The sequence below is a fragment of the Chamaea fasciata genome, unplaced genomic scaffold (genome assembly GCF_029207755.1).
Source record: "Chamaea fasciata isolate MVZ Bird 193981 ecotype frontalis unplaced genomic scaffold, bChaFas1.0.hap1 SCAF_2, whole genome shotgun sequence".
In the NCBI taxonomy this organism is placed as follows: Eukaryota; Metazoa; Chordata; class Aves; order Passeriformes; family Sylviidae; genus Chamaea; species Chamaea fasciata.
The window spans coordinates 21706184-21719472 of NW_027094087.1; the positions used below are offsets into that span (position 1 = coordinate 21706184).

Consider the following 13289-nt stretch of genomic DNA (forward strand, 5'->3'; position numbering starts at 1 on the left):
CTGCAATTTTTAACCCATGTTACAGAAGAGTGTTCCAGGTTCTTGATCAGACAGCCTCTAAAAACAATGTAAAACAATTATTTCCTGCCCTATTCTCTGAAATGGCCAAACCATCTTGAATGAAGTTTTAGAAAATATGTATTCTAAGAAAAGAAATTTGAAGTCATATATTTAGCAGTTAAGCAACTGAAAATGCAACCACTACAGGCAAATGTATTTATTTGCAATGCAAATAAATTAATGCATTGCAAATTTATTAATGTTTTCTGCTGATCTTATAATTATAGGATGGAACTGCATGAGAGCTGGCATTTAAAAACTTTAACATCTAAAAGAATGATGCTAAAAAATTTGTTTTATACTGCAAGTAAAGATGTGAAAAAGAAAATAATGTATCTCCTCTCACTATCACACATCATCATCTTTGTTAAGAAATGAAAATGTATTACCTTAGAGTAGTCTTACAGCATTTCATTACCTTTCTTACAGATCAGCAATGCTCCAATCAGACCAGAGTTAAAATCCATTGCCATATTCTCATGAGAATAGTAAGCATAAGTAAGACAAGGAAGATCAGCTTCTCTTGGACCAACTTCTTCTGATATATCCCACACATATGTGTAGAGCTGGCCTGGAAGTACAGCATCATCTCGTTTTTCTGCAGCTGATGTTCTGTCATCGTACAGGGAGCCTGCCAAGAAAAGAGTCAGTAGGGTGGCATGAAGACAAAGAGCAATTAAAATGCCTGGAGTATCTTCCTAAAATCAGTTCCAAAAGCTTGGTTTGATCTTGCTTATATGATATTTCCATTTCAAAGAGATAACTTATGACTCCACTAACACATTGTTGAGAGTAGCATTGGGAGAGTAGCTAGTCCACCACCATCCTGTTCCTTACAGATTAAAGATTTCCTAGAAGTATCATCACTGCCAAAAGGTTGGGCTCTTCATCAGTCTGACTAGGGTTAGGATGGGATGAAGCTTCAGCCTCTGCTCACTGATGCTCTGCAGAGGAGTGTTGCCCACTGTCACCTTTCTAACTGTCTCTCATAAGGCCACTGCATGGGCAGGCACTGCTTTGCTGCCTTAGGCCTTTTGTACACTGCACACCCACATCCTGAGCACTAAGGGCTCATGTCTGTGCCTGCCATATCCAACACATCTGCAATATGACAAAGGGGAGACAGAGAATTGAAATCTGAAGTGCAAAAGGTACATTAATTAATAAGACAGTCAAACTGAACTGCCCATCACTTCCAATGAGATGTTCTGTTCAACTCCATGAGGTGGAGTTGCAAAACTCCTTTAGCACCCACATAAAAAACAAAGCCTTGCATGAATTTGTAAACTGAGGGTCAGACCTCTGGCTCAGCACCCAGAACAGGGCAATCCAAGAAGCATGAGCGACCAAACTCGTGTTGGTAAAGACATTTTACTGTCCATTTGGTCATAGTTTAGCATCTCTTTTTGCTCGTCTCATGAGGGTGTGAAGCAAAGCACCACAAAGCTGAGCCTTAAATGCTGAGGATCAGAACAGCACAATCAGCACTGTTAGGAAACTGTGCTCATGACACTCATAATCCTGGTGTTACACTGATGAACAAGAAAGAAGCTAATAATGGATGTGAGGTTGCAATCCAGGATCAACAGATTTTGGTGTTACACATAGCCTCAAACATTGATCTGGATCCCTCTCAACATTTCATGCAGTAGTCTACAAGTAAATGAACAAAAAATGGAGTTTTTACAGTATTTACCTTCTTCATTTTTGCTGTAAATGAGGCCCTGAGGATGAATACTGACTGGCTTGTCAGCCATATTTTTAAGGTGAACTACTAAAGTATCTCCCACTTCAGCACGCAGGGTTGGTCCCAGAAGTCCTGTAGTTATTCAAGATAGAGGAAAACCTTAATAAAACAGTATGTTTAGTGAAACCAAGAATTTTCTCCCCTATTAGAAAATACTAGCTCTCAAAGTACAAGTTCCAAAATTAATGCAGAGAATGTAATAACAATGCAATGAAGACTTACCCATAAAATGGCATATTGGTACTTAAAGCCTGTATCCATAGTCAGAAATGTTATAAATTATGTATCTGGCAACTAGCACTTAAAAGTCACAGGAAAATAGTAGATTCAGGGGGGGAAAAAAGTTATTTACAAATACAGAAACTTTATCAAAAGATTCATCTTGAGGTTCATTACAAATTTCTAAGAATCTTTCACAGGCAATTTAATTAAATAGTTTTAGAAGATAAACATTTTAGAGTTTAAGAGTTTAGAGAAAGACAGTCAAACACATTACTTTAAGTAGAAGTATGAATGCCAGAAGTCACAGAACAAAGAGATCTTTCAATTCCCAAATGTTATCCAAATAAATAATCAGTTCCACACTGCAAATTTCTTGAGACATTTCCCACAAAAGATTTCAAGAGCTTGTACCCCTACTCCCCATGTTGCAAAAATAAGCAATTGAAAAGGCTGCTAAGAAAACTTTTGGCTTCTTAGTCTCTTTTCTTGTAAAGTATTTTGTAAATATTTAGTTTCAGGTCTTAGGCTCCTTCCATGTGAATTCACAGTGTTATCACTGCAGCTGTGCCATACAAATATACATGCATGTGGTGAATCTCATCAGATGCTGAAAACAAAGGGAACAACTTTGTATGGTGCAACTGATTCACAGACAGCCACATCCTCTGAAAGCCTGACCTCTCCATGGCCTTTGGAAGCCTCATTTCTGCACTGTAGAGACCTCATCTCCTGTGCCTATTTGGTTTATGTGCAAATAATGGACACAAAAATACAAGCTTGCTTAGGTTGTCACTGGCTTTAAAACAAGCAACAAATGAAAATAGTCAGAACATGTCATTCCTGTTTACCTGCAAATGTATTTGGTGGTTTTTCTTTTTTAAAATCCACTTCATATTCTCTGTAAGCAATTTTCTTAAATACAGGATCTGAATGTTCCAATCTGAAACCAAAAGAGTTACAAAAAATATTGAAAGGATAAAGATTCTCAGAGATGCCATTGCTGTTTAATTCAGAAAATGAATCTTGGACATATATTTAATCACTTGCACATTTTGCTGAAGGCAAATTGAACCTGTGATGTTCCTGAGCCAGATCATTTCATATAAGGCATCCAATGTGCATACCTAGAACAGTTCACCACTGATTTTACTGGTGGTTTTTATGGGTCCTTTTGTCTCTGGGGTGAAGATGCCTTTGTTTTGTCCAAACTACAGAAGATGTCCCAACTATACTTAACCTAGAAAACATCTGACAAGACACAGTGAAAGAAACCTGAATTTCTGTTTATTCAGCCCTATGTTTGAACTTTAAGACTCATCAGAAGAGTTTTACAACAGCATTAGCAGCAGGCTCCTGTCACAGGAATGACTCTGGAGGCAAGCACAAAGCCGTTCTCTGACAACAACTAAGGATCTCACAGCAAGTTAGAAAATGAGAAACACTGCAAGTGCCCTTAGTCTTGTTATGTAAACAGTTTGGCACCCAATAGACCACAAAATGTTTTCTTAGAAAATATTTAGGCAAGCAGAAGGAAACCAGCACATGACACTTCTGCAATGGAAATAATGACTAGAAGAGGGCTGAAAGGATAACAGCCCTTTTATCACATTTATTGGCTGATTTACTATAGTACGTATGATGACTGAATCCAACAGTAATTCCACTTGCTTTCTTTGTAATGCCCTTTCAGGCATATTTGACAGTGAGGAGCTGATGGGCTGCTCAAGCATGGGGAGACTGAGCAGAGAGAACCCACTTCAGTGACATCGAGTTTGTAAGAGGGAGATCTCTTCTGGAAGAGATCTCTTGTGAATTCCTCTGCAACCCTCTCTCTCCACAGAAAAGACAGGCAGAAGCAATTGGTGTTTCAGTTAATTCCCCTCTCCTTAAAGATATTTGTAAAATTTTTATTTAACTCTTTGAGGGGAAGGATGGGATCCACAACCTTCATTGACAAGAGCTGCCCTAATGTGGCAATGTTCAAGAGAATATGCACGTTAAGACTGTAGGGTAGAAGAGGAAATTTATCAGTGCCAGTTGTATAGTGAGGAGGAATAAAATACCTAGTGCACTAACACTTCAGAAATATCACACTACACAAGCAGGTCTAGACACATAACTTTAAGGAATTGCAGCAGCAACACTGCAAGATGTACAGATAATTCATTTTCACTTTGTGCTGAAGTGCCTTACAAATAATTAGCACTTGTACATGGTAACAAACCTCTGCAAAGATAAGACTGACACTCAGAGATGTTAGGCATCGTTTTCTAGCCTGTATGATTGGAAAATTAAGGAAGTAGTTCAGGAAGAATCCATTTTCCTCTCAGCTTTTCTTCAGTTATTTAGGAATAAAAGCACCAAATTATCAGATCCTTACTCTACATTTAGACATTCAGCTTTACTGAAATCAGCACAAGTTACATACTCCAATACCAATGGGTCCGAGCGATTAACTCTTCCTCAGTGAGTGTATTTGTGTTGTGAGGTTTTCTGTTTTGTTGGTTTTTTAAAGTTGTTAGTTTTGTTGGGTTTTGTTTGCTTGTTTGTTTGGTTTGGGTTTTAGTTACATTTCTATAAGCTCTACAAAATTCATTAGACCCATCTGGGATGTGACTTGCTGTAAATACTTAGGCAAGGTAACTCAATAGATATCTCATATAAAATACTGCTGCGTTATCTCAGAGAATTTCAACTGAGGTTTTAGACAGTCTTGTGAGTCTCTACTGCATGAAAACACTCCATCCACAGTGTGAATTTAACCAAACAGCTGTTGATGCTTACATTGATGTGCCTAGTGCAGAAGAGAATGAAGTTCTAACTAGTAAATTCACAGGTCCAGGCCAATCCTTAAATGGCATCTGGCCTCATGTTCCTACCTTTAAATCCTATTTTCTTCTGTCTTGCCAGTTTGACATTATGTTTATACCAACTCCATTCAACTTTCAAGGGGGTTTTAGAAATCACAGAAACTTTTTTATAATTAAATCTTGGAAAAGAAAAAGTTAGAAAGTCTTAATCTGAACTGGAATTTTCCATATTATCCTGACATGCAATACATGTTTAGAAAAAAAATCACAAAAAAAAAAAAAAAAAGAAAAAGAAAAAGAAAAAGAAAGGCATCCACCTATATATTAATATATATATATAAGCAGGTGTATTTAAAAAAACCTCAACCAACAACTTTTAATGCAGGAGAACATATAATTTTAATTAAATTTAATGTTTAATTTTTAGTAATTTTTCCCCCTAATTTAAACAGAACTCGAAATTACATCCAAGTTCTGTAATCTGTAGCATTGCACCTGCAGTATTTATAATACTAAGGACAGTAGTAGTAATAAAAATAATACATTTTATATTTTTGATTGGTGGATGCAGGTAGGCTGACCACTGTGCAAAGATATCTGAAAAAAATAAAATCATTCTTTTCACTTAATGAAGCAGATTAGTGCTTGATCTTACCACCTTTGCTTATCAGAACTCAGAATGTACATTTCACAAAACCCCTGAACAACTCAAACTGTACAGCTAGTTCCAAAGTTCATCTGGCTCTGATTTAAGTGAAAGTGATAGCAACAAAACTGGAACATAATTATTCCTTCAGCAAATTCTAAAGTCTTTGAAATCTTACCAAACCATGGCTCAATCTAACATTGCTCAACATCCATGTGCCTAAAATAAATACATTAAAAAATCCCAAGCAACCAACATTCAGCTACGCAAAAATGACAAAAGCAAGTCCTGGAGCTTATTTAACAGAAGTGCTCTGAAAACATAAAAATAATTCTATCCACCAATGCAACAAATAAAAAGGAGCTTTTAATATGTCACTGTCTCTAGTTCAGATTATGCTGTTTAAAGTCAGCCAAGTTCCTATGAAATCAACAGACTGGGCTCCAAAGTCCTCCTGGGCTCTGCAATTCCACAAGAGATGAGAGATACAAACCACTCCTCAGTCACAAGGGAGGACTAGTATCATCCTTCTTGTGCTTTACTTTGTTACCTGGACTTTTCCTCGGGTTCTGGTTTGTAGGTCCAGCTAGTGATCTGTGCAGCTATATAGTGCTCCCTGACCTTCACCGCTCCCACCACATGCTGCTCTGAGTCTGGCCACCAGGAACCAAGCAGAAGCAAGAGAAAAAGCTGCAAGCAGTGCAGTGTCATGGTAGAGATGCCCGTTGATGCTGCTCTGGAAGACAAGGCAGAAACCACTGCTTTTATTGCTGTTGCTGTTGCTAACTTCCCCTCAGAAATGAAATAATTGTGATGCAACCGGGTAACAACATTTGCTATGCACAGGTCATTGCTCTTCACCTCCGCCTCCCTTTACTGACAGGGATCCAATACAGATAAAAAACTGTTTAAACTACCTTCCTTCCCTTCCTCCACACCACCTCCAGCAAGAGACAAGCACCAAGGAGAAGCAGCTTCAGCCCCACTAGGTGGTTGTGTCACTGTGTACTGAAGCAGCAGGATATCAGAGGCAGAAGATTATTTAGATTACTTCAATTACAGGATGTTTAACTTGCATGGTTAGGAAGAAGGGGGGCATATTTTCTATCTTCCCAGAAAACAGAAACCCAGCTCATGGCTGGCACAGATGGAAATTTCCCAGGTAGATGCTACACCTCCTAAGAAATCACTCCCAGGTTAAAAGCTGAAGGAAATACTGAAGGATTAGGAATGAGTAGAAGAATTGGGTGCAGAGCTAAAATCTAGTTCAGTTCACCGTGTACTGCATGCTCAGAACAGTAAGGCAGCCGCCTTTCCAAACGTTGCCAGTTTCAGTTTGATTCCCCATACACTCCCAAATACCTCAGGCAATAGGTAACCAACGGGCTTCTCAGTGGCAGCTATCAGGTCAGACTGGAGACTTTTAATCCAGTCTTGACTAGGGTCTGTTGACATTTATCTAACAAGAAATGATTAGGAAAATACCTTTTGATAAGGTAACTCCCAATGTCAAATGTATTACCAAAAATGTTTCCTTGCTTTTGCCAGTGCTAAGAAGCTGGTCAAAACAAGTAAATTGTTGGTCATATTTCCACACACTCGATTAGTAGAAAAAGAAAAAAATCCTACCAATCTTTTTTGTGGCCAGAAAACGAGAACAACATTTTCAATAATGTTTTCCTAATATTTTAATGAAAAAAATTACCTAACCCCCCAATCAAAATAACTCCACTGCAGAACTAGACAAAAAGGACAACATTTCATTTTGGATTACTTCAAAAGAAAACTTGATCAATTCTAGGTTTGATTTTTTTTTAACAGCAGAATGGTCTAACTGGCAGCTTGGTTAATTCCATCCAAACTATATGATACTTAGAAGAAATAGGGAAGATGGCTGAAAAAAAAAATTGATGAAGACCAACAGCTAAATGCTCACTACCAAACTTCAGGATCATTTGGTGAATAAACCTGAAAACAATTGTGCTCAGTTAGCACACACCAACACCATGGTATATTTCTTTAAACAAATCTTCCTGTGATTCAGATCTTCCTGAGTTTAATGAACTAAGTGTTTGCATTTGAAATTTCCATTATAAGTAGGCTTCTAATAATTTTTCCTTTTCATAAAAAGCCAATGTATTGCAGGCTAAAAATTACTACCCAGATTATATGATTAACACCCCCTTTCTGCCTGTGAGCTGGGAATCAAAGCTGACATCAATTGGTTACTTCCCTTTTATCCATTTTGAGGAATTTGGAAGCTCTATTTTTAAAATTTCTTAGTCAACTAATTATGCAGTATCACTCTAAAGGTAAGAATTCCTTTCATAAGTGTGGCTGAATGTATTGATAGTTTTAAAGAACAGTATCAGATTGCACTAGATACTTTCCATTAAGCTACATTGATTACCATTTCTTACTCTTCTTTAACCCTTTAAGAACAAGATATCCAATACTGGCTGCTTGATTATCTCCTCACATTTTAAGAATCAGTGTAAAATTGACCTGCCTGAAATCATCTGCATCAGCCTTAGGTTTTTTTTCTTCCTGTATTTAAGCTATTCCATCGCATTGTATCCTCTAGGCTCTGTGAAGTTTCAGTGTTCTGAAAATCATTATTAATAAACCAGAGATATTGTTCCTTCCACCTGATCATTAACTGCTAATATCTGCAACTATATCCTGTCTGATGTTGCAAAAGTCTAATACATACATATAATTTTTTTTAATTAACATTGTTTGCCTGCAAGCTATAACTTTAGTCCCTGACAAGTGACTGCAGAATATATTCTTTCAGGCTGGAGTCTTCCAAGACAATGCAACTTGATTTGCTATTTATATATTTAGCTCTGATCTTTTTTTCTACTTCACAACACTGCACATGCTGCAAACTTCATATTTTATCCTCACTGCTTACCCACATGTTCAAGTGTAAATTACAAGTCAACAAGAACACCAAAAAATCATGTGGTCAAACACCATGCATGGAGGAATGTGGGTCCAGTGCAGGCTGCCAAGACAATCTCTGCAGCACAATGAACAAGGCTACTCCCAGAACAAAGCAGTACCTTTGGGATGTACTGATACTGAAATGCCAAATGAAAACCAAGCATGGAAAGAGAAGCCTAAGCAGTTATCTTTCAGCACTAAGAGCAGGTCTGCAATCTTCCAACTGGGCAAGACCATTGTCTATTCTGACACCCAGTTATTATGGTCCTGATTTCTTGTTATGCTACATGTGAGTACGTACTACGGGTATATGCTTGCTCTAATAGCTGACCTGTAAAACTAACTGGCAATGCCAGTTTTCCACCTAGGCTGAGTGAAATAGCCTAGGCCGATTCTGTGCGATCAAGAACATATCTTTAAAAAGATCTAAAGTGGTGATATGCAACTTGCTGCAAACAACAAATTAGGATCCACAACAAAGTTGGTTCTATTTCATCAAAAAAAATACCCTAAGTGCCAGCAGGCAGTCATGTCCTGATGCCTGCCATCAACTTCCACAACTGGTGATGGAGAGGGAGCTAGTACAGAGAAGAAAAAGTTGTACAGTTGTGGAATTGGTTGCTAATAATGCCCTAAGAGAGCTCTCTCTCATTCAAACAAACAAGTCAATGCACAGCAGCCCAGCAAGTGTACTTTGTTTAGTGCAGGGTGAAGAGGCTTCATGGGCAAACAAGGAGTTAATTATTGAATCAGCAGTGAACACATGGTTCGGAAGAAAGTAAAAGACAGAGGGGGTACTTACAAATCTGCCAGGCACAACTGGGAACAGAAGTCATCAGCCGAATACCCTCACTTCTGTAAGTGGGTGCTAAAGCCAAGAAAGGTTAACCTGTGAAACAGCTCAGTTTAGAAGCTGAAAGTAGATGTGGTATGCCAAAAAAAACATGAGCAGGCAAAAAGAAAAGATGGCAGGAGAAACTAAGGCTTTCTTTCAGAGAATGAGTTACACAAAGGAAGATGTATGTGTTTTGATGACAGCCCACACAAGAACACATTGTCAAGGGAAGGCAGGCTATGTGACTTCTGTGGTCATAAACAAACTAAAAGACACTAAGAATGTAAAAGGGCATTTCAGTTTTCTCTGGCACTTCAGAAGTGCTTCAGAAGACAAATAATCATGTTGATTTAAACCTAAATACATTCACATTTTAAACTTGTATTTTTCCTTGGCAGAAAAGCAAATGTCCCTTGGTAGAATTGGGTGTTTCTCCAGTCGATGTTTGCCAAAATCAATTATTTAGCAGGACCCAAAACTATTTGTACAGAGATGCTTAATTCAGTAAAGTTACAGAAAAAAAAAATAAACATGTTTATTTTCTAAACGCTGTAAAACTTAATTTCAGTGATTCGGGGAATTTGTCTAAAACCACTGGCTCGTGGTCTGAAAAAAAAATCATTTTACGGAACAAACAAGGATATAGAAGCTTCCTCTCTTCAAAAACTGCATTAGTGACAACTCACTTAAAATTCTGGACTGACACAAGTGAAGTCAAATTTTTTCTTCCTGTGTGTTTAATTTTTGCCAGAAAAATTCCAGTTTGACTCAACAAAGAATTTTGTCCCTATTCATTGTTTGTGTTCTCTGTGTTCCAGTTTGTCCTCTTTACTAAGAGATTTCTGTATTTGCCCAAGCTAACAACTGATATGCATCATGGGAGCAGCTGGCCTCATGCTATGTCAGTCTAGCAGCATATCCATCTTGGATTTCTTTCCATAGAGAATAACACTAAAGATACCAGTGCAAGTTTGGAGCAAGGAAGATTCATTTTTTTTTCATCATAAATCCTTGTTGCAACTTACTGTACTATTAAAAAAAGAAAGAGCCTCTTATCAAATTGTACACACCTGCTTCCAACAATAAGGATGATATTCTGAATTAATTAAATATTTTGTTATTTCTACAGTTTAATTTTCTACATCCAGATTTTTTTTCCCCCAAATAATAGACTTAAAACAGATCTTTCAAGTTACTGGCATAAAAGGCTATTTTCCACTAGAAAAGCAGATAGGCATGTTTCAGAAAGAAACATGAAATCAATAAGCTTTTACTATAATAAGACCTTAAATTATAACTCTGTCTACAGACGTCACAACACAGAGAAATTCAAAGTAATCTAGTTCTCTTGCAATGGCTCAGGCTGTTTGTTAGCAAGCTGGTTAAACAAACTGCTTTCCCACACCTAAAAATGCTGCTACAGAAGGACAAAGTTGAAATTGCCCTGTTTGTGTAACACTATTTCCATCCTGCATTACTTGTAGCTTAGGCTTTGATTAGACTTTTAAAATACTAATACAGAACTGCACTTCCCACAGTTACTGCTTTGATTTTTATCTTCCACATTTATTCTTTATTGGAAGCAAGTATTTATTGGTATTTTAAAATTTTTTACTACTATTACACTAGTTTTACATTTCATGTAAATTGAAGACTAGATATCTGAAGTTTGACAATAGGCCGTGATGGTCATTATTTTACATCTCTGTGAGGTTATTCCCTTTGCATCATAACTCATTCACTGTGCATAATCTTTAGATTCAGTAGAATCAAAATTTCACCCACACCTTCACTGTATGCAGCACCTGTAAACAAGAATGTACCCCAAAGTCCAAGATCAAGAAACCGAAAGCAAGAAAAGAGACACAAGAACTGTAAGGTATGCAGTAGGAAAGTGAGCAGAGCAGAACTTCTCAGAAGCTCTTCTGATGCAGACGCAAAATTCAGGTTATTGATAATCATGTAGGATTTGACAGAAGCTTTAACTGAAGTTACTATGTTTGCATGTTTATAGTAGTTCCTACAGCAGCAATCTTTGGTTCTATCAGGAATTTTAAACATTAATCCAAAAGGAAGAGGAGGATTTAGGTACAGTACAACTACGGCAAGTGCACCCAGGTCAAATTTGCTTGCAGGTACAGCCACTTTGATAAGCAGCCATGCAGAGCACCAAGTCTTAGACACCAAGGATTGGCTTTTGTGACACCAGACAGTGCAGGGCTAAAAATGCCATAAGGCATTTAATATCACGGTGATGATGGAAGCCATTGGCAAATTCTCTTCAGTTTTGCTGTGCCTCTTTTTCTGTTAGGGTCAGAGAAAAAGGCTTTTGGTTTACACATTAAAAAAAAAAAAATCATGCCACTTGCTTTCATCAAAAGTCTGTCAAGGAAGAATGTGGTATTTTGTAACTTAACTTACTGGAGATTTATGAAATAAATTCACCTTCTTAAAGGAGCAAAACAGATGCCTTGTAGGGACAAGGATGTTTCAAAAGATTCTGATGCATCAAAGGAAAAATATATACATCACTACTGGTTATTTTAAGTCAAATTCCCTCTTCGCCCCACTCCAAGCCCCCCTATTTATTGGGTGGAGGACAGCTGCTTCCTTTGTTACCAGAAAGCCCAAAACATCTTTGAGATTAGTCTCATAGGCAAATTTCTATGGCATGACTCAGTGGGTGTGGTTAAGTTTTTAACAGGTTTCAGCCAGCATTACTCTTCACTTACATAGAAATTGCTTAAGATACTGTCCAAAAAAGAGGAAGTGAACAGCAAAGTCAATTTTAGCATAGAATACAGAACCTGATTATGTGTTCTCATGTAAGTAAGAGCATGGTACACAGGACAGCCAAAACACACACCAGCTGTGCCAGGAATGGGACCAATCCTCCTATCCAACAGTAAATTCAATCCATTGCAGACATCCAACTTCTGATTACCTTGCAAAATGCAAGATGGGTGTTTGGGAGACAAAAGTGCTTTCCTGAAAGCCAGTTTAAGTGAATCTAATGACTATGAATATATGCACAAATATATATGCAGAGACATGATGGTCCTTTCCTCCAATTTTCATTAATAAAAACCTTACATTTTAGGGCAGAAAGTGGCTGCTAAAGCCTGGATGCCTCTGCAATATCCGAATCCACAAACAACTCCATGTATGTTCATCCCAAGGAGGAAACCATGCTATTAGACTGGCAATTAGTTTAGCTGAGGTAGACAAATGTCTTGGTTTAGATAGACAAGTATCTGCCAGGGAGGGCTGGAGTCTCTCTTAAAATGCAAGCCCCTTCCCCCCTTTTCTAAATTATTATAAATTTGCAATTAAAAGGTTGTCAGGCAAAGATTTTGGGAATAGGCATAGAAGTTTTTTACTAGGGATATAAAAATACAGATGTTGTAGTACAGAAGAATAAGCAAGCAAATAAACAAACAAGAAATCCTAGAAAACCCTGTCAGAGTCAGAAATACAACCTGACACCCTGTTGGTCAGGGTGTTGGAAGCAGTCCAAAGTAAGCCCTCCTGGAGTGGCAGATGTGGTTGTGTTGGAGTAGAGATGGTCCCGTTGAAGAAAAAGGGTCCAGTAATGGTGAGATGGGTCTGGTCTTCCTCCAGGGATCCGGTGGAAAAATTGGATACCTAGTGGGACTGTGGCTCCTTTTTATCTAGGTTAAGATGGTTTGGCTCCTCCTCCCTGTGTAGCAGCTTACAATAGTGCAGTGTAATGTGTAATGTCATTCATGAGCTCTTAATGGTCCATTAGCAGAAGACATTCCCATGGAAGTAGTGAAACAATGAAGAGAGATAAGTAGCACTCCACCATCTGATAAGTGACACTGACCCATTTGGGCAAAGATAAGCAATTCTGCTCCACCCAGATGGAATAGAATAATATGCTCTTTACAAAACCCATGACAACAAATAATCAAGACTGTACCTTGCCCTGCCAATCTTTTCCCTTTACCCTGAAGCTGTATTTTGGTCAGTAAGACTGTTCTTTAAACAGACTACATA

At 37.9% G+C, this 13289-nt stretch overlaps 1 protein-coding gene across 1 annotated transcript in view; it reads right to left on the reverse strand.

The window, feature by feature from the left end:
• The window catches only part of F5 (coagulation factor V), a 34024-nt gene extending 27758 nt beyond the window's left edge, over positions 1 to 6266 (reverse strand). The window contains exons 1-4 of the mRNA XM_066175231.1: positions 6036 to 6266; positions 2878 to 2969; positions 1757 to 1879; positions 479 to 691 (exon numbers count right to left, since the gene is read on the reverse strand). Of these exons, the coding sequence (XP_066031328.1) occupies positions 479 to 691; positions 1757 to 1879; positions 2878 to 2969; positions 6036 to 6196 (589 nt within the window). The 5' untranslated portion in view covers positions 6197 to 6266. The remainder of the gene's footprint in view (positions 1 to 478; positions 692 to 1756; positions 1880 to 2877; positions 2970 to 6035) is intronic.
• Between the last annotated feature and the right edge of the window lie 7023 nt (positions 6267 to 13289).